The sequence below is a fragment of the Drosophila grimshawi genome, unplaced genomic scaffold, assembly GCF_018153295.1.
Source record: "Drosophila grimshawi isolate 15287-2541.00 unplaced genomic scaffold, ASM1815329v1 contig_44, whole genome shotgun sequence".
Taxonomy (NCBI): Eukaryota; Metazoa; Arthropoda; class Insecta; order Diptera; family Drosophilidae; genus Drosophila; species Drosophila grimshawi.
In genome coordinates, this window is record NW_025063240.1 from 21,190,519 (window position 1) to 21,209,477 (window position 18,959).

The following is an 18,959-nucleotide window of genomic DNA, read 5'->3' on the forward strand; positions in this document are numbered from 1 at the left end:
CGCTGTTGCTTTTTGTGCAACCCAAACAACAACAATAACAACATAAACAATGTATTACGAAATTTGCAATTATTAATTGGGTCAGCAACACTAAATGACCCAAAGAGGGGCAACTGGGGCAACTGGCTGACTCAACGATGAGCTCCTCCCGCCTCGTAAAGGGCAGCGCTCGAAAACCGGATCTGTCTAAAATTGAAGACGCAACTTCGGTTTGAGCGTGCCTACCCCATGGCCAGTGCAAACATCTCACGTCAGTCAGTCGGTCAGTCATTCATAACGCATGCTCGTGAGTGTTTTTGCTTATTGTCACTTAAAAATCATTTTCTTTAACGGAATTACCCCGAGTTCATACAAATTAATAGTGTCTAGCATGTTTCCACTTTGAGAAAAAATGTGTATTATAAAGTTGTCGAAAGATATGTAAAAATGCGTTGATATATTATTGATAAACTGTAAAAATTTCATCAATATCAGATGAGAAACAAACTTTGTTAACCAAAACACAATTTTTCATATCGAACAAATTACAATCAGTAGGTTTTCTGGTTTTCCGATCGATTTTCAAAATAATATATATTATTTTTCTCAGTGTACACGCGTGCCAAATGCTGATGAGTCGTTGGTACGTTTATTGTGTGTGGTCAGTGATATTAGTGATCACTGAATCAGTATTCACAAGCTACTTACACACACACTCAGTAAGTCAGTGAGTGTGTGATTGACCTTCCTGTCGATTGGCAAGCGTTTAGACCGGGTTTAAGTGGCATTTTATGTTAACCATTCCAAGAAAGTCGATAATATGTGTAAGTGGGCCCCTGCTCCGCTTTAATTATGCTAATCAGTCTAATCAATCCACTCTTATTGTCTCTGGTTGCTGCTGTTTTTATAAGTTGTTTGCCAAACCAACTGTTTCGTGTCGTGTTTTTGTTGTTTTGTTTTTTGTTTTATCAATCAATGCTTTGACCGTCGGGGTTTTTTCTTGACTCAGCCAAAGTTTCGACTGAATGTTTGAAGGAGCTCTGTGAGTAGACACACTTCCGAATTATCTTTTTGGAAATTGGTTAAATATTTGCTGGTAAATTCCCAGTAACCGCTGCTTGAACTTGAACTTTGGTTGTGCACCTTGTGTGTTTCAATCACAAGTGAACGACAGTGTGTATGTTGGTGAGTGTAATCCGAGGTTCAGGGTTTTAATCGATCTCTTAATTGCCATTTTTAATCGAATTACCCTCAAGTTGATCTGTTATTGAGATTTAACTAAGTAACACTCTGTGAAAAGTAGAAATGTAAAATGTAAAATACGTGCTAGTCAAATTTAGACTGTCACAAAAGCTACGCAAATTTCAGATATGAACTCTATATAAAAATAGTTGCTACCATATTCCCAACTCTGTCAAGCTTAGAATGTCACAAAAAAGCTTTAACAGTTTCCGTAACGAATTATAGATAAAAATAATCCATAGGCTGTTTCCAACTTTGGTTTGGACACAAGTATTCGTAATCAAAGAGCATATAAGGCGTTATAATCGATACCATCGATTGTCATAGCTTTTTAACATCTTTAGCTGTCACAAAGATGACAAAACGATATTAGTAACCAAAAAGACGCTAATCTGCGCTGATTTGTTCATAGCCTATTCCTCATCAGTTCAAGTCCCAAGTCGTTTGTCTTCAACACGCCTTCCTCTCTCTCTAACTGTCTTTTCCTCTCTGTCTGTAAAGTCGAAGGTCTCGTTTTTATCTCAATTGCTCAATAGGCAATTCGAGGCAACTTCCACTCATACGCACAATGTCCAGCTTCCCATGTGCAAAATGTTGTTAATCTGCGACGAGAGCCGCAAGTGTGGCAATATTTATAGGGAAGTTTTCCTGTCAACTGCAGTTGCAACCACAACACCATGGCAACTGTGCCACGGATTTGCCCAAAATCGAATAATGAGGCCTGGAAAATCCCGTAGAAGGCAAATGCAACAAAAGACAAACTTCAATTACCTGAGTTGGCCTAGCCAATTCTCAGCTAACAGCCGGTTGTTCAGCGTCGTCGTCAGGCCTTGGGGAAACCCCAACTAAAGTTTTGTGGCAAGCCACCGCTCGCAGCTCTACCGGTCTCAGTTTTCGTGTTTTGCTTTGTGCTTAAAGTTTGTTTCTCTCTGTTTGCTCTGGCTTACATAATCCCAAGCCTCAAATGCAGCCGACTGCGGCACGCGATGCATTCGAGCAGAGCAAATCATTTGTTTTGTGAATCATTTGCTCAAAACTCGATATTGATTGGGGTATTATGATTTTGTTAGCAAGAGTGCCAGGTTTTGAAGACATATACTGTTCTTGCGTACGACAAGCTCAATCAATTTAGCATTTAAATCTGACTGTTTAATGTAAACTTCAGAACTTGCTTAGATCAGATACTTTTTTATACTTTTTATAATAAGTTTAATTACCCAAAATTTGATAATTGCACTTATTGAAAAGTCATATTTCTATTGATAAAATTAGCTTTTATAAAATCTACAAGTATTGTAAAACAAACATTTTTTACTAAACTTACTAATTGAATAATTTTGCATTTAAGAAGCAACTTGCTAGTTTAACACGATTTTTTTGAGTTAGTTCGATAATAACGATAGGGTATCAAATCGACGCCAATATAGTTTTTATTGCTTTGATTGAATTTTTTTGTTTTGATTCGTTTTGCTTTTTAGTTTTTGGAATTGTGTTTCGTGCACGAAGCTTGAATTTGAATGAGCATTTTTTGGTTTTTTGCGGCATTTGTTTTGCTTTTGCGAAACTGCATGTAATAAAAATGTATTTTTTTTATTATTGTTGGATTATTGTATTTATTAGTTGGTTAATCGTCAAGGTCGTTCACCCACATTGTGTGCCCGGCATGATTAAGCAGGCAGGCCCATTCCGGATCGTGGAGTTTGAGCTAGGTGACTCAGTATCTATCAGAGCTGCTGCTGTGTGTTGTCTACGATGTCTATGATATGTACAAGCTCTCTTGTGCAATACTTGAATTGTAACACCCGCATAGTTAAATAATTGCCGTCGTCGTTGCCCTTTCACTGGGAGTCTGTGTGCGGCAGGAGAGGAAACAACAAGCAACAAGTCGTCTCAAGTTGAAGTTAACACAAAGTTTTTCTGGCCTGTTGCGCCAGACAAACGCTGTTTCCGGCGCCAAGAAAAATATACTTTTTGGCCAAATACAGTGAAAGCCAGCCCTGCTGCAAGCCCACATACCTAGCTGTTAATCATTTGTGGCAGCTCAAATGTTGTTGCTCAGTTATTGTTTCTTAACAGTCGCTGAGATTACATAAATTATATAATTTACTTGGTTATTGTTTTTGTTTTTTTTGCCAGCTCTTTTTTTGTGAAATTGCTCAGTTCTGGTAAACTTTTGTCCACTTTGGCTAAGTGCTGTAGACAACTCTGATTGCGTTGGCCAAGACATTTTGTTGTGACTTGACTGAAAGTCTTCTTGTCTTCTCTTTTCTGTTAACTTAACTTGTCTTCTTTTATGCGCATTGTATGTGTTGTTGTATACAAGCCCGAAAGGGACCACCCACTGCCAATGGCCATGACCAGGGAGCAGCCTTTTGGCCAGGATTTGGCTTTGGCTTTGGCTTTGGCTGCGATGACAGCATAACGACGCATTCAAATGCCGCTCCATTGAGATAAACAAACAAACCGATTACGCAGCGGTGTGCTGACGTCGTACAACAAATGTGATGTAGTTGAACCACTCTCAACCAACCACCCCGAACCTACCCAAACCATCCGATTGTCCACCCGCAGTGATAATTACGAGTAATCATCGTAGCAGTGAGCATCTACGTCGATTCGAAGCGTAGTAGATTCCAATGAACTCTGTGTCCCGGCTTAAAGTCTCTTTTCGTGTAGCAGCCTTTCGGGCGCCTCTTTTTAAAGTCAACAACTGAGCGGCATCCAGCGGTCGAAACTGCTATATGACTATACAACTTTGGCATACTTTTGTGCGCCAGCGAGGATTGCATCATGTCTGCAACTGACAGCCATACATGGGCTGGTCTGAGGAGGGTTGCAGTGCGTGGCAATTGGACTGTGATAAGGAAAACAAAGCTGCACAAAGCTAATCGATAGCAAGCAATAATTGTGGCAGTTATTGTATAGCTATATCTTGGTACTTTGCCATGTTCTTAGTCTTTGGGAATTCATTGAATTTTCGTATATTTTACATAATCTGCGTGGGCGGGCAACAATAGCCGCAACAGGAACAGAAACTACAACAACCACAACATTCATTGAACGTATGCCACGAAACCAGTGCAACTGTGTAGCGAAATACTACAGTTGTCATTGCCACTCGAGATGTGTGGTAGATGTCTGTGAGCCAGTCACTTTGGTCTGGTTGTAGACAACAAAGTTGTGGTAGTATTTGTATATTCATTTATTCTTGATTATTTTATTTAATTTGATTTACATAACCCTTAAATTTCTGATAAATGTATGTTAACAATATTTACAATTGTCTTTATTAATTTCTGACATATCTGTTGGAGCTGATTGATACTCACTTCACTCTATAAGTATTTTAAGTTTGTTCACTGAAAATGGAGTCTTGTTGCTCATTAATTTCTTACACACCCTTTGGGGTCAATCGGTGCTTGACCCTTGTAAATCCAATCAAATACGTCTTTCCCTATTTGTAATTCGACGGTAAACTCAAAAGTCATTTGAACTTCCCACAGCATCACTTTCAGTTGTTTGCTCTTAGCTACAATGCTCTGTGGATTGGATTATTGGCTCCAGCTGAACATCGTATTACCTTAACCCTTAGCTGCAGTTGTTGCATAATCATAACAATGACCAATGTTTGCGGTCAACTTTTTGGCCAGATGCGGTTAGTTTTTAACCTTTGGCACCACCAGCTGTGCATTGACTGCGATTTGATACATTTTTATATATCGGGTTCAAGGTTTTCAATTTCATAAATGTTCTTTATGCTGCTCACTTTTCTCGCTTCGCATTGTGTGTCATTTGAAACTTGTATGTTCTAGACAATTCCAGTGGGGCAACCACCTGGCGTGGTGCATGGCTTCTTCTGTTGTTGCTTCTATTTATTCTAGCGACTTGTTGACAATTGTGTGTCGGCCAATAGATATTACTTAGAGTACACACCCACCCACACACACATCTATGTATTCATCTACATATTGGGTTAAAGTACTCTATCTGTTCGGTGGCTGACCTGACCTAAGTACAATCAAATCCGAGACATTTACTTTACCAGGTTCAACAGCTTATTGGCATTGTTGTGACGTCACAGTTACTCTCAATCAACGGTGAAATGTAGCGCAACAATTTAATTGGCAGTTTAAACAATATGCCTAATCCTCAAACTGTTAGCCAAGCGTGAAATTTGCCTCCCAATAAAAAGAAAATGTAAACAGACAAGGATTGAAATTCTGTCGTGGGTTGTTTCTCTGTTGTTGTATGTATGTTTTTCCAATTGCCAGTTATTGAGTACACAATTTACGTTTTATGGTGTGTGGAGAAATTGAGAGTGGGTGCGGCATCGAAGTTAACTACAATCTGAGGCATGGGTAGCTGCGTGGGAGTAAACATAATCAGCTGCCGGATGTAGTGGTTAGACAATAAAACTGCGCATATCTCTTTTTAGTAATGGAGTGTGGTGCACAAAGGTGGATTCATGCTCCGCTAACTCGGCTCTCTTCGTAAAGTGGGTCTGGTCAAGCTCAAAACTGCCAACAACTATTTGAAACTCTGAAATGCAAATTGTTCAAAAAGAGTCTAAGCTTTCTACAGCCATAAAATTCCACGTTGGGTTGTTAATGGGCATACAAATATTTGAATACCACACTAATTAGTTATTGAGAGAGTTGCTTTGTTTCGCAACTCTTGAACTATGTGTCCTTAAAGGATTCACTGCAGCTCTTACAAGTGACATTGAAGTAATAAGCTCAAAAATTGCAAATGCGAATTCTTTATTCCAAACAAAAAGTAAGCAGAGATAAAAGTAAGAGATAGAGATAGATTCTAGAAAATGGCAGGTATAGTGTCAAAGGCAGAAATAGAAGATGTGTTAGCTAGAAGAATACATTTTTTAGAATGTTGTTTTCTCTTTGGTTTCAACTTGTTGTTGTTGTTGTGCTCGTTTTGTGTTTAATTGCGGAGTAGTATAACGCGAGGATCAGCGGAGCTCAGAGTCCACAGCAAGGGTGGATGTTGACGGACAAGTTTAGTGGTGCGCACGGCTGGTGCCACAATTGGCGTAACCACACGTCGATGATCGTGCACCACTGTTTGACTTTGGTGCGAAATGGCAGAGGGCACATGCTCCACCAGTTCACCCAATCTGGCCAAAGTGGGCTCCTGAATAGTGAGCACACTGCGCAAACCCGAACGGGTAGCCAGAATAAGGGGCAGTGGAATGGACACGGGCACAAGTTGAGCATCGGCAGCAGCATCTGCACTGGAGCTAGCAGCAGAAGATTCAGACGCTTCCTCCAGCTGCGGTTCAGCGGATGAGCTGGCGCTGCTCTCCGAGGCAGTCTCAGCGGATGACTCCTCAGGCAATTGTAGAGGCAACGGCAATGACTGAGAGGATTTGCCTGTACTCAGCGACACAAGATTTGCCGGCCATTCCAAAGAGCCAGCTGTGCTGGCGTCCAGCAAGGCGAGTACAACAGCAAAAAGGCTCAGTTGCTAGAGGGAATTAAATAAAGATGTTGATTCTAACTCGAACTTGACCGAACTTACCAGCTTGAACATAATGTCAAATCTCAAGTGGGAACTAGGTGAAGGTTGATAATTAACTGATGCTGTAGTCGAGAGTACTTTCAGCTTTTATAAGGTGGAAGCCTGTTTCGCCCCAGTGGATCGAGAAATTTGAAACCAACGACGACGTCAAACGAGAACAGGGCACATTTATTACTAGACATCTTTTGAAATTTTAATACAGAGAATACAGAATACAGGTGCAACCTATAGTTCAATCTATAGCAAATCCTTTGGCAGTTGAATATCACATTTGTGCTGATCCTTTAGCCAATAGGCCTCCAGATAAGTGATGGGATCCCTCGGCTGCTCACGTGCCAGGCCCAGCATGCCCTCCATCAAGATGGGCACCACCTCCTGTTGCAGATAGTCCCGTTGCTGTGCCTCAGATCGATAGTAGCTGGGCTGATTGCATTTGGGTTTGTCAGCGATCTTTGCTTGCTCTGGTGGTTTCACTATGGGATCACACACCACTGGTTTTGGTGGTGGGGTTCTTTTCGGCACTGCTTTTGGCACCTTCTTCAAGTCTTTCGAACAGCATTTTATTTTCTTTGATCTATGCGAGTCTGGTTGCTTGTTCGACATTTTTGTGATGTTTTCAGAATGCTCAAATGAAATGTGGAAGCTATCCCAATATGAAAAATATGAATGCTTTACTCCCAAAAATACTCGACAAAAATCTGTCAAATGCTTGACTATGAATTCAGTCTTTCTGGCAACTTATTTCCTACTTCGAACAACTCTCTCATATATATAGCTTGCATAGGGAAAATCGCTCGAAAATTGAGTTGCTTTCCTTTTATAGTCTTCCAGCAAAATAAACAATCTTATGATATTATCTCTAAAACTACTTAAAATGGGCTTAGTGGGTATAATAAAAACTCAACACTGATTTGTTTTATTTCCAAACACAATTCTCCCATTACTCTTACAATAGACAAACACAGCGACAGACACATACACACTCACATACATATACACGGACACGGGCACATTATAAGACCATTTTTGCATTCCGCTCCACGCGCCTGCGACTTAGATTGTTTCTAAGCCGCTTAACTGCTAGATGCTGCTGGTTGCTGCTAGATGCTGCCACGCTCTTGTGTAATCGGAGCTGTCGAGCTGTGCAATAAGCAAATGAAGCGAAACATCTGCCAATTGAATGCGCATCGCTTGCCATGCTGAATTCGTAGGGGGTTGGTAACTTAAGCCGCTTAGTAGCTGTAGATACACCCAATCTTCTGCTGCTCTTTCGACTCCCACAGGTTGCGCAATGCCTTTGCCATTGCTCCATGTTTGCTCTCTATACAGATTCAAATAAATTTTTAAAACGACTTGGGACGTCGCTTGAAAAACTTGTTGAAATCTGTATAGTGACCACCAAAGAGGGCATAGCTTAATCGATTCTCCATTCTCCAAATGAGATGATCTATTCGGTAAAACAATACCATATACTTGAAGCACATCAGCATGAATAGTACATATAACTGTAGCTGATTCTTGCCCAGACCCAAAAGCAATCGGCTCTTATTCAGCTGGAGCAAAAAGAGCCAGGTGATGCCTAGGGACACCTTCGAGTTGCTGCAGGTCATCAGTTGAACTCTGATATGGTAATCTCGAAGCAGACTCACGTGCTCAGTTTCACATAGGCAGCGTTGTTCAACTGACAGCGATTGATAAACAAAGCAGCCACCGGCTTTAGGAACTCGGCGCCACTGCCAATCACAGTGCCAACAATCAGTATTGGCACCATGGCATTGTTGCCATACATCTTTACCGCCAGCTGCACACCCCGCTCGATGTGCAGAATTTGACTGATGGCTGTGACAGGCGCAGCCAGCAGTCGAAACAACACAGAACAAGCCAGGGAATGAGCACAATCGAAGGGACTGTAGAATATTAGATACCAGGCAGCCGAACACAACAGTATATCCTGGACGTTGCTCAACGGTTTCAGTGGCAATGTGCCCAGCAGCATATTGACCAATATCTCGCCGGCATAGGTCACCAATAGGTTCGTTAGCCAGAGCACAAAGGGTCGCTGTTTGGTTGACCTCTTGGCCAGCTCATGGCGCAACTGGAGCGCTACGAATGCGTAGTCCATGAGGCGAAACAGAATGTGATTGTTGCAATGCTTGAGCAACTGGTGCGAGTTCATCAGCGTTAGGATTATCATCCCTGGTAGCATGTATTATTTCAGCCGAGTCTACTTGAATTTCGAGACAAAATATTCAAATTGTTTACTTAATTTACACAACAATAAAAAATTCTTAAACACTAAACAAACTTTAACTGAGTGAGCGTGTGTGTGAGTGTGTGTGTGGGTGTGTGTGTTAGCCTCCGACTTCTGAAGTCGGGCAACAGCGAGGCGTAGCTTAGATTGCGCACCGGCTTAATAATGGGCAGCATTTGATGCACCACCGGTCGGGCGGCATAGGTGAGATGGGCGGGCGTGTGACCCTCAATTGGCAGCAGTTCCAGCTGTTGTAGCATTTCCCCGTCGCGGTTGCTGAGCGTGGCAAGCGTTGGTGGCAGCTGCAGGATTTGTTGCTGCGGTTGGCTCAAGCGCTCAAAGCTCTGATGTGAGATGGCACTGGCGCCACTTTGGCCAGCTTGACTATGCAGGACTGTCGCTGCCCAGGTGGGCTCAAGTGCCAGCAGCAGCATCATCAGCAGCTGTAGCTGAAAATCCATGATGTGCACGTCGAGTGTTGAGTGTCGAGTGTGGCTCCCTGGCGTGGACAACAAATAAAGCCAACTAGCTGGGTGCCCCAAGCGTTTTTATACTAGCTAATCGGATTTGAAAAAGACTCTTGAAATGCTGCAGTTAAGGTCGCCAGCAGCTCTTTTAATTTTTTTTTCTTTTTGTACTATTGCCGAACCCTCGTACGCATATATCGTTAATTAATTAATCAAAGTAGTCGCAAGAAAAGAGTGTTTCAATCGAATCGAATGGAATCGAAACGCAGCTCCACTTAGAGCTTCAATTACGCGCCTCCGGCTAATTGTTGCGCGGGGAGGCACAGACGAAGCTCTGGCGACGAAAGAGAGAGCGAAAGAGAGAGAGAGAAACAGCGTACAAAGCAAATAAATTACTAGCCACAAACCATATAGATAGATAAGCTCTAGCTGTGACTGCTAGACGTGCAGATACTCTACAATGAGGTATACTCTGCTGTAATAGAAATAAATTAAGACAGTTTAAGCTGCGATTGCGTGACTTGGAGATATTCTAGGGTCGAATTAAATAGCTAAAATATGTTTTTGAATGTCTTTTCAAAGTCTTAAAGAGATTGTAAAGTATCAGAGGCATTGAGTATTGTGATTGTAATGCGCTTTCAACTATTAGCTGCGCTTGTTGTCTTTGCTTATATTACAATTATTTATAATTCTGCTCACTTTAGTGGAGTCTAGAATAAGTGAGCTACATTTGCTTAATTGAAAGCTAACCTTTATCAAATTCAGCGGATTACAGGGTATTTACAAGCAAAAGATTTCAACTACATATATGGGGAGGGGGGCGACCAACCTTCAGCGGGTTGCGCATGCGCTGCCAACTCGCACCACTCACGCCACTAGCACCACTCGCACCACAGCTTGTTGCTCAGTGTTGTTGCTGCAAGCTGCTTATTGTTGTTGCTGGGGGTTAGTTGTTATTGTTATTACTACAATATTTGCGGCATTCGCTCGTATTTATTTATACATTTTCGTGTTTATTTCTTTACGTAAAGCGTCCAAGTTGGGACACTCCCACAATTGCAAGATAAAGCAGACAGACATCAGAGGCGTCGTCTCTCCAAGCACATTTGTCATTGCACCCTTTTGGTGTTCAATGACTAAGCCAGTGTTGTTCACAGCAATTGCTTTTCTGTGATTTCATGGCACAGCAATTCACACTGGCGTTCAGTTTGACTTTGCCACTCGGTTCGTTTTGTGGCTGGAAAACAAGCCGCCCGCCCACCATTTCTTCTAGACACGACTATGCGGATTTTGGTGAGCTTGTGCCCACGTCAATAAATGTTATATTGCAATATATTTATGGAATTCTAATCTTAGTTGTTTTTGGGACTATTTGCTTTGGCGCTGGCGAAGTCGGCACCGCTGCTCCTGATTGATTCGGCACCTTCGGTTGTCTCCTATCAGGGCTCCTCGCAGACCCACACACGATTTGTCATTGCGCCCATGGGTCGTGCCCTGGGCTATGTGGAGCCCACTAATCTAAATCGCACATTTCACACAATGCCCGACCAGGATAGTCATGATCTATTCCAGCCGAGACCTGTTTATGTGCCCTAGTCTGTATAGTTAATTGTCATTTAGTTAGGCTGTGTCATTGTACATATATACATACAAATAAAAATCAAAATTGAATTGTCAGCTGCTTTCTGTCAGATACAAACATATCATACAAGTATATATCGATTAGGTCTTCCTACGATGGCGAACGATGCTATTTGCGTGTGGCAACAACTGGTTCCATGCTCAAGTTGCTAATAAACTCCGAGTCTGCCATGGAGGAGTCCGCTTTGGATGTGCACGAGAGGTCGAATCAGATGTGGCGTGCTGAATATAAAAATCCTTTGCTTGCCGGTTCAAACATTGGCTGCAATCTCTACCGACAGAGGAGTGGGAAGCGGTACAAGCAGCGGACAAGCTTGGACTTTGAGAATCAACAAAGAGGCAATAGAACGAATCACATTTATTTTGAGACTGCATTTCTGGAAATATTGCCGGAAATCGGTTCGGACTCGGAGAACTGACTACCGTCTGTCGGCAATAACGCATAACTAAAATTGGAAATGTTTTTTGTTTCTTTTCGAATGTTCGCTAATCTTATTCTATTAATTATTGGTTGATCTCGCTCTAAGGGCTGCTGGCTAGCGACTGAGCTGCTCAAAAAGAATCCACTGGCTTTTTTATACTTGCTCTTGAGTGGGATAACGTCTCTCAAAGTTGCGGTCTCTCTGCCTATCGCACTCTCTCCGTCTCTATTTACGGCTATATCTGTGTCTCTCTGTCTCTCTCTTTCATGTTTTTTTTTTAAATAAATTGCATTTCATCTTGACTTTTTCAGTCTGTAAGCTTACGTTGAGACCTTCAACACCTCCAGAGTTGGGCAGTTTTTCAAATTGAGCCCCAGTGAAGGTTGTTTTTGACTGATTGTCGTAGACAATTAAAGGTATACAACGAGAATAAGCGTTTATCTTAGAAAATTTAATAGACAAAAAAGTTTTGTATGGCCAATTGATAAAGTTATCCAATCCAATAACTGACATATGTCCTGTCTGCAGCAAAAAGTCGAATAAATTCCAATTACGTTGCAAATTCTTACTTCCGCTTCTTCATATCTTCTGTCGATTTTTAATTCCGATATGCTGACAACTAATCTTCAGGCCTTTTTTGATGATGCTATTGTTTTATAGCAACATTTTCCAATATTTATTAATTTAACACCAACGGGCAAAATTATGCTTATGTGATTTTTTTGGTGCGACATACCAACATGTTGGCACGTGCCGATCTTTAGCATGATTTGGCTATGCCAATCAACACTGCAGAAAGAGATGAGCAAAAAGAAAAAACAAACGAGTTCTTTGCAAATTTGCGTTGGGTCTGTTTACTTGGGGGCCACTTTGGCAAACATTTTTACTATAAAATGGCACTTGAGGTGCTCTAACAGCAACAGTCGCTCATCAGCTTTAATCCGAGTAGCAAATCTAAAACCAAACTTCCAAAAATGTTCCGAATTGTAAGTAGCTGGAGTTGACAAGGAGAATTCCTCGAAGAACTCATTTAATTTTTAATTCCATTCATAGATTGTCATCTTCGCCCTGGCTACTATTGCTGCTGCTGCGCCTGGTTACGTGCCACAATATGTGGCTGCACCCGTTGTTGTGAAGCAGGTGGTACCCGTCGTGCACCATGCCTATGTGGCTCCAGTTGTCGTGAAGCATGTGGTTCCCGTTGTGCACCATAAGACCGTCATCACTCCGGTGGTGAAACATGTTGCAGTTGCCCCTGTTGCTCACGTCTACCATAAGCATCCATTCTACTAATTTTAACGGATTTCTGATTATTTGAATAAAAATGATAATTGTCAATCGAACCAAAATAATTGTGTATATTTTTCTTGAATCTGTAAAATTTAAGAACCATATAACTATAGCATGTGTCAAGGACACCACTCTTAACGGCTTAAGCTCTGTTTAAGGTCACTGTCTACCTAATTAAATTTATAGATTTTTCTTTTAAGTTGGTATCTAATGACCAACTTTCGGTATACTTCTTGTTAAAAAGCATATTTAATTTCATGTGTTTTAAACTGCGCTATTCTATGTTCGAATTATTAGTTTTTTACTTTTTTCCTATGCCATAGCGAAGTGTCTATCAAGGATTCGACAGAATTGTCAACCATTTTGTCAGACGGTTAGGTTTAGATACATTTTGGTGGACAGGAGATGGTTTTGTCATAGCACTATCCAGATTCTCAAGTCTGGATATCTTTCTAAAAACACTTCCATATGCTTCCCTCTTGGAAGCTGTCCTCTGCTCCCCCTCTCCATGCTGTGAACGAGCATGCGTCCTATAATCTGGAACTGCATCCCATTAGTGAGCTGAGCACTAGTTCCAGATGCGAGTTAATTTTACCGACGTCCAATAGCCGACTTCCGATGTACACTTGATATCCTAAAAATCGGGCGTTTGCGTGATTGGAAATGTAATAGCTTGTTGCCAAAATGATTCAGTGAGACTTATGTGATGATGATGTCTGATGGGTTGTAATCGTCTGCAGACTGACGCACAGTTGTAAAATTGGCTAAAATGGCCAGCTACTCTTACACCCAACCTGTTATAATTAATTCTGTGTGTGTTTGTGTGTGATACCGACGTACAACAAGAAATGTGCTAAAACAGCTTGGTTATCATTCTTGTTGATGAGATTGTTATGCTTTACAACCATAATCTGTGACGCCGAGAAATGCTTCTATTTATAATTTTTACGAATTTGTGAATCTATCCATCAATGTTTTTAAGTGTAGGTTGCTTGTACCGCTTGCAGCATTTATTAACTTTGTATTACAACTTCGATTGTGTATGAAAATCACGTCCGGCTCACCGAATGGTTTGAGGAAGCCACTGTTTGATTTTATGCTCATTCGCCACCAACGGGCACAATTATGTTATAGCGATATACAAAAGCAAAATAGTTAATTGACTTCAAAGCATCGATCAATAGTTTGTGTTAGTTTAATTATTTGGCCGCGCGTGCTTATGTTTGCTTGTGGCACACTCTTGCTATATAAAATGCCGCTTCTGGTGTTCCAACAGCAACAGTCACTCGTCAGCTTTAATCCGAGTAGCAAATCTAAAACCAAACTTCCAAAAATGTTCCGAATTGTAAGTAGCTGGAGTTGGCAAGGAGAACTCCTCGAAGAACTCATTTAATTCTTGGTTTCATTCACAGATTGTCATCTTCGCCCTGGCTACTATTGCTGCCGCTGCGCCTGGTTACGTGCCACAATATGTGTCGGCGCCCATTGTTGTGAAGCAGGTGGTTCCTGTCGTGCATCACCATACCTATGTGGCTCCAGTTGTCGTGAAGCATGTGGTTCCCGTTGTGCACCATAAGACCGTCATCACTCCGGTGGTGAAACATGTTGCAGTTGCCCCAGTTGCTCACGTCTACCATAAGTATCCATTCTACTGATTTTAATGTATTGTTGACTATTGGAATAAAAATGATAATTGTTGAACGAATTTAAATAACTGACTATATTTTTATTAAAATATTTAATTAAGGGTTGCTCGAAGACACCTCTAAAATAAAAGATTGTTTTACGGCGCCATTAAAATTTGGTGTCCTTAGCTTTCAAATTATGAGAGATATATAGTTGCATCGCTTATTCGTATATTGGTTTTAGGGGCAGAAGTAGATGTTAATTTTCTTTATAGATTCTTAAGGGAGTTATCGGTAATATACCTTCAAAATTTTGTGAATCCTGGTCAAAAACTGTCTAAGATATGGGCATTGCCGATTTTTATTTGTGGTAGATATGTGGTTCTATCGATATGCAAATTATCGATGTCATCGATCTACTATCCTCTTGTGGACGCACCATATCAAATTAAACACGTCTTATGAGGGCATAGACAAGTTTATATTCCAAATGTTCATTTGATACAGACGGACAGATAGCACAACTTTTCAACTTTTGAAATATTTTCTCAAATTTTAGTGTCTTTATCATAAGATAGTCTTGCCTGGTCAACTGTTGCTGCTTCTGGGACTGCTGGTGCTAACTGACCTACCCCGAAGGAATCCACTGACTCTTATATATTTCTGTGTGAGACTACGAGTCTCAAAGTAGAGGTGAGTCTCTCTTCTTGTCTGTATGACGATTTTATTTTTTTATGAAATAAATGTGCATTTCATCTTGACATATTTTTCACAATGTGTTAGCCAATGTTACGGCCTTCGGCGACTCCAGACTTGCCCCAAGTCTTTGGCCTGTTTTCCAAACTGAACCGTGACGAAGGCTGTCATTATGTGCCCTGTTTTGACCGATTGTTGTATCACTTAGAGTTATGCTCGATGCTTGTAAATATCTTTGGTGACATCATTTAATATTATTTGCTTTTTTCATAAAACAGTTGGAGAAAATTTTGGTATAGCTGCTGAACTAAGAATTGGAACAGCAATCAACACGAAAAAGCGCCAAAAAACGACCAAAAGTATGGCATAATACTTTGTGATATTGCAAGTAATGTTTTCGAGTTATTGAAAGTATATTTATAGGCCCTGTTATTATAGAAAATTTTTTACTTGTATATTGTTGAATGCAAAACCCTTGAAGTTTGATAGGTAATTTATACTTCCTTTTGATAATGTATTCCATTGATTATTAATGGCGACACGCTATCCACTAATCTTGAGGCCTGCAAAAAATTCACTTGATGTCTGTAACCAGAGTCTCCCCAGTTATCTATTAGCCAGTTCAAGTTCAATGTTGACCCCGCTAAAAGTAAACAGGTTTGTTTTATTATTGCAAATTTGTTTTGGTCTTGTGTTTGTTCAATTGTTTGACTGCAATTGTTTGAGTATGCTTGAAGGACACTTTGGCAAACATTTTTGCTATATAAAATGCCGCATCAGGTGCTCCAACAGCAACAGTCACTCGTCAGCTTCAATTCGAGTAGCAAATCTAAAACCAAACTTCCAAAAATGTTCCGTTTCGTAAGTATCCGGAGTTGGCAAGGAGAACTCCTAGAAGAAATCTTCTAATTTCTGATTCCATTCATAGATTGCCATCTGTGCCCTGGCTACTATTGCCGCCGCTGCGCCTGGTTTCGTTGAGCAGCATGTTGTCGCTGCACCCGTAGTTGCCAAGGTGGGTCATGTGGTGCACAGTGCTCCGGTTGCCACTTCCCATCAAAGCTTCACGCAGGTCCACAGCCATGCTGTCATCACACCTGTGATTAAGCATGTTGCTCCTGTGGTTACTCATGTGGCTCCCGTTGTGCCGGTTGTGAAGCATGTGGCTCCCGTTGTCCACCACCAGACCTATGTGGCTCCAGTTGTGCCCGTCGTCAAGCATGTGGCACCCGTTGTTCACCACCAGACCTATGTGGCACCAGCCGTATCCGTTGTGAAGACTCTGCCCCATACCGTGTCCCACCAGAGCCACACACAGGTGCACCACCAGAAGACCATCATCACCCCAGTGGTTGCTCCAGTGGTGCCAGTGGTGAAACATGTTGCCGTTGCCCCAATTTCCCACGTTTACCATCATTAGAAAGCTTGTTTATTGCTTTTAACGGATTGTTGACTATTTGAATAAATGATTATTGTTGATCGAATCTAAATAACTCATCATTTTATTATTGAATCTCTAAGGATATGGATTATTTTAACTAAAATAGCTCAAAGGAGATTTATATAATAGTTTCTCGCCAAATGAATTCCAGTTATCGATTTTTAAAGTATGTATTTAAATATTTTCTTGATTTTTTTTAGCATGCTTTAGTTTCTTAATTGACAATTTACTGATCTTTCGATACATATTCTGCTTAGTCAATTATTATAATTAACTACCTATTTAAATGAATATTCCATTTCACGTGTTTTAATCCGAGTTATTTCACCTTATTCCATTTATTAGTTTTCTGTTTATTTGCCATGCACTGCCATTGAATGTTTTTCCCAGAAATTCTATTTGTACCTCATTCAATTTATTATGTGCACATTTTTTGCCATGTTTTCTATTCATTACATCTCGAACACTGATAGCAAAAGGTGCAAAATGTAAATGATTGTATTTAATAGCCCTAGATACGCTTCTAGTTCTCATTTATGTAAATTTTCTGTCACATTTCTATTCATTCAATTTTATAAGCATTTTATAACAAATACCAGTAAAATGCTTACAAATATATATTAATATTTATTAATATTGTTGCAAGCAAACTGCTGTTGCTGCGGTGTTATAAGCTGCTTTGACATTAACGCTGCCTGCTTATGTATATAACTATAAATGCAGATATTGTTTGTTGAGTGCTTTCATTAATTTACCCATAGATTATTTGTAAAGGATTCGAATAGAAAGAAATTTCATATAACAAATAATTTGTATGTGTTTTATTCATTCGTATATGGCTCAAATATTCGCATTCAGCATTTTACTTGTGGTAGGCGGAGTAGGCAACTGGAGCGCTGACAAGAGTCTTGACCAAAGGAGCCGCGTGCACCACAGGCAACGAGTGCACAACTGGAGCAGCATGGACCACTGGGACAGAGTGCACCACTGGCGCAGCATGAACCACCGGGGCAGCAGCATAGGTGCTCACAATTGGAGCGGCATGTAGAACGGGAGCGGCATGAACAACGGGAGCGGCATGGACAACGGGAGCAGCAGCATAGGTGTGAACCACTGGAACCTTGCGCACCAGATTCACATTGCTCTGATGCGTGATGGCCGAGGATGCACTGGTGTCCACATAGGCGGTCTTCGTCAGCACAGCGGGCTGAACAATCGAGTGCGTGGCGGCCAAGAGTCCTGGAGCAGCGGAGGCAACAGCGACGCAGGCAAAGAAAGCGATCTGTAAGGATTCAGTTGTAGTTATTCAGTTTGTGATTTGTGGGTTGTTATTTGAGATTTGCTGCACTTACAAATTTGAACATTTTTGTTTGGGTTTTTGGTTGATTTGTGAGTCGATTGCAACTGCTGATGTTTGGGGCAATGATCGACTGCTTTTATACATAGCTGGACAGTTGTTAGTTGTCTTTTTTCAGGTTTGGTAATTTCAATTCTGGTTATTTGCTTGAACTTGAGCCGTTAACCGGTTTCTGGCTTCTAAGCCTTAACAAACTTCAATTGGTAAGTTCATTAACTGACCTAGGTCTGCCATTGTAAAGCTCTTTTGGCTGTGTGTGTGTGTTTGTGTGTGTGTGTAATAGGAAGCTAAGTACTTACTTATTTTGCTTTATCACTATTTTTGTTGCTGCTGTTGCGCACCCACTGCCAATCGATTCAATCAACAATCCGTAAGCCGTAATTGGCCTTAGCTGCGGATTTTGCTTACGTAGAATGTGAGTAGCTTGTGTGGGCGGTTCTGCGTTATCCTGTCATTTGCGTCCTTATCTTGGTTAGCAATGCCATCTTTGGTGGCATTTTGCATTCACTACATCTTGCTGCATTCACCTAATTAAGTTGCCATCCATCTTTCTATCTTTCTTTGCCCGTTGGCATTTTCCCTGCGTATCATATTGTCTCCTCTGAGTGGATACTGAGTGTGTGTGTGTGTGTGTGTGTTTGTGTCTGTGCAACATCCATGATTGAGTTATGTGACTTGTTGCTGATGTTGGCGCCCTTTAATCAATACGACATTCTTTAGGAAGAAGAGAAAAAAGATGCCCTTACTTTGAGATACTCAAAAGTCGGGCATTTTGCGCAATCATGTATGTGGGCCACATTTGGGTTGCAAGCACAATGAAACAAATGTGATGCAAGCATCAAAAAACATATATATTTTCTATAGCCAAAAGCAATTACACAACTAACGGATGACGGCTGTCTTGTGAAACAATTTTATAAGCCTTAATGAAAGAGCTGTAACGTATGTGCTATTAGAAATAAAAAAAAAACCCATCTGCGAGCCTTTGACGAGCCTTTTACGAAATCAATTGT

General features: G+C 41.0%; 9 protein-coding genes across 10 annotated transcripts; 4 read left to right on the forward strand and 5 right to left on the reverse strand.

Moving 5' to 3' along the window:
* Positions 1–5,964: 5,964 nt before the first annotated feature.
* Positions 5,965–6,815, reverse strand: LOC6557335 (retinin). The gene is made up of 2 exons (XM_001983372.3): positions 6,757–6,815; positions 5,965–6,702 (listed from the first exon to the last, which is right to left on the reverse strand). The coding sequence occupies exons 1-2, from the start codon at positions 6,766–6,768 to the stop codon at positions 6,160–6,162; spliced, it is 555 nt and encodes a 184-aa protein (XP_001983408.1). The 5' UTR covers positions 6,769–6,815; the 3' UTR covers positions 5,965–6,159.
* An 88-nt stretch (positions 6,816–6,903) lies between these two features.
* Positions 6,904–7,401, reverse strand: LOC6558414 (protein dpy-30 homolog). The gene has a single exon (XM_001983371.2). The coding sequence runs from the start codon at positions 7,357–7,359 to the stop codon at positions 6,994–6,996; it is 366 nt and encodes a 121-aa protein (XP_001983407.1). The 5' UTR covers positions 7,360–7,401; the 3' UTR covers positions 6,904–6,993.
* Positions 7,402–7,644: 243 nt separating this feature from the next.
* LOC6558030 (trimeric intracellular cation channel type 1B.2) lies at positions 7,645–9,020 on the reverse strand. 2 transcript variants are annotated; one of them, XM_032739079.1, is made up of 2 exons: positions 8,406–9,020; positions 7,645–8,345 (listed from the first exon to the last, which is right to left on the reverse strand). In XM_032739079.1, exons 1-2 carry the CDS (start codon positions 8,960–8,962, stop codon positions 8,336–8,338), a joined length of 567 nt encoding a protein of 188 aa, XP_032594970.1. In that variant the 5' UTR covers positions 8,963–9,020; the 3' UTR covers positions 7,645–8,335. The 2 variants fall into 2 exon arrangements, with proteins under 2 accessions (XP_032594970.1, XP_032594966.1); XM_032739075.2 differs by having other exon boundaries at positions 7,645–8,355; positions 8,406–9,013.
* Position 9,021: 1 nt separating this feature from the next.
* On the reverse strand, positions 9,022–9,556 carry LOC116805667. The gene has a single exon (XM_032739081.1). It carries the CDS (start codon positions 9,466–9,468, stop codon positions 9,052–9,054), a length of 417 nt encoding a protein of 138 aa, XP_032594972.1. The 5' UTR covers positions 9,469–9,556; the 3' UTR covers positions 9,022–9,051.
* Positions 9,557–10,708: 1,152 nt separating this feature from the next.
* LOC6557995 lies at positions 10,709–11,151 on the forward strand. Its single transcript, XM_001983369.3, has 2 exons — positions 10,709–10,767; positions 10,831–11,151. Exons 1-2 carry the CDS (start codon positions 10,756–10,758, stop codon positions 11,068–11,070), a joined length of 252 nt encoding a protein of 83 aa, XP_001983405.1. The 5' UTR covers positions 10,709–10,755; the 3' UTR covers positions 11,071–11,151.
* Positions 11,152–12,268: 1,117 nt separating this feature from the next.
* LOC6558851 lies at positions 12,269–12,831 on the forward strand. The gene is made up of 2 exons (XM_032742868.2): positions 12,269–12,523; positions 12,591–12,831. The coding sequence occupies exons 1-2, from the start codon at positions 12,512–12,514 to the stop codon at positions 12,828–12,830; spliced, it is 252 nt and encodes an 83-aa protein (XP_032598759.1). The 5' UTR covers positions 12,269–12,511; the 3' UTR covers position 12,831.
* Positions 12,832–14,079: 1,248 nt separating this feature from the next.
* Positions 14,080–14,482, forward strand: LOC116806491. The gene is made up of 2 exons (XM_032743087.1): positions 14,080–14,172; positions 14,240–14,482. The coding sequence occupies exons 1-2, from the start codon at positions 14,080–14,082 to the stop codon at positions 14,480–14,482; spliced, it is 336 nt and encodes a 111-aa protein (XP_032598978.1).
* Positions 14,483–15,997: 1,515 nt separating this feature from the next.
* On the forward strand, positions 15,998–16,568 carry LOC6558275. The gene is made up of 2 exons (XM_001983366.2): positions 15,998–16,009; positions 16,077–16,568. The coding sequence occupies exons 1-2, from the start codon at positions 15,998–16,000 to the stop codon at positions 16,566–16,568; spliced, it is 504 nt and encodes a 167-aa protein (XP_001983402.2).
* Positions 16,569–17,423: 855 nt separating this feature from the next.
* LOC122322620 (larval/pupal cuticle protein H1C) lies at positions 17,424–17,955 on the reverse strand. The gene is made up of 2 exons (XM_043215565.1): positions 17,942–17,955; positions 17,424–17,871 (listed from the first exon to the last, which is right to left on the reverse strand). The coding sequence occupies exons 1-2, from the start codon at positions 17,951–17,953 to the stop codon at positions 17,452–17,454; spliced, it is 432 nt and encodes a 143-aa protein (XP_043071500.1). The 5' UTR covers positions 17,954–17,955; the 3' UTR covers positions 17,424–17,451.
* Positions 17,956–18,959: the final 1,004 nt, after the last annotated feature.

What these genes read in the sequence shown, in the direction of transcription:
- LOC116806491 (XM_032743087.1), top strand. Translation starts at nt 14,080, where the DNA reads ATGCCGCTTCTGGTGTTCCAACAGCAACAGTCACTCGTCAGCTTTAAT. An exon ending in TTCCAAAAATGTTCCGAATT is followed by an intron (nt 14,173 to 14,239) that starts GTAAGTAGCTGG and finishes TTTCATTCACAG; the next exon opens with ATTGTCATCTTCGCCCTGGC.
- LOC116805667 (XM_032739081.1), bottom strand. Translation starts at nt 9,468, where the DNA reads ATGGATTTTCAGCTACAGCTGCTGATGATGCTGCTGCTGGCACTTGAG.
- LOC6558414 (XM_001983371.2), bottom strand. Translation starts at nt 7,359, where the DNA reads ATGTCGAACAAGCAACCAGACTCGCATAGATCAAAGAAAATAAAATGC.
- LOC6558030 (XM_032739075.2), bottom strand. Translation starts at nt 8,962, where the DNA reads ATGCTACCAGGGATGATAATCCTAACGCTGATGAACTCGCACCAGTTG. An exon ending in GCCTATGTGAAACTGAGCAC is followed by an intron (nt 8,356 to 8,405) that starts GTGAGTCTGCTT and finishes GATGACCTGCAG; the next exon opens with CAACTCGAAGGTGTCCCTAG.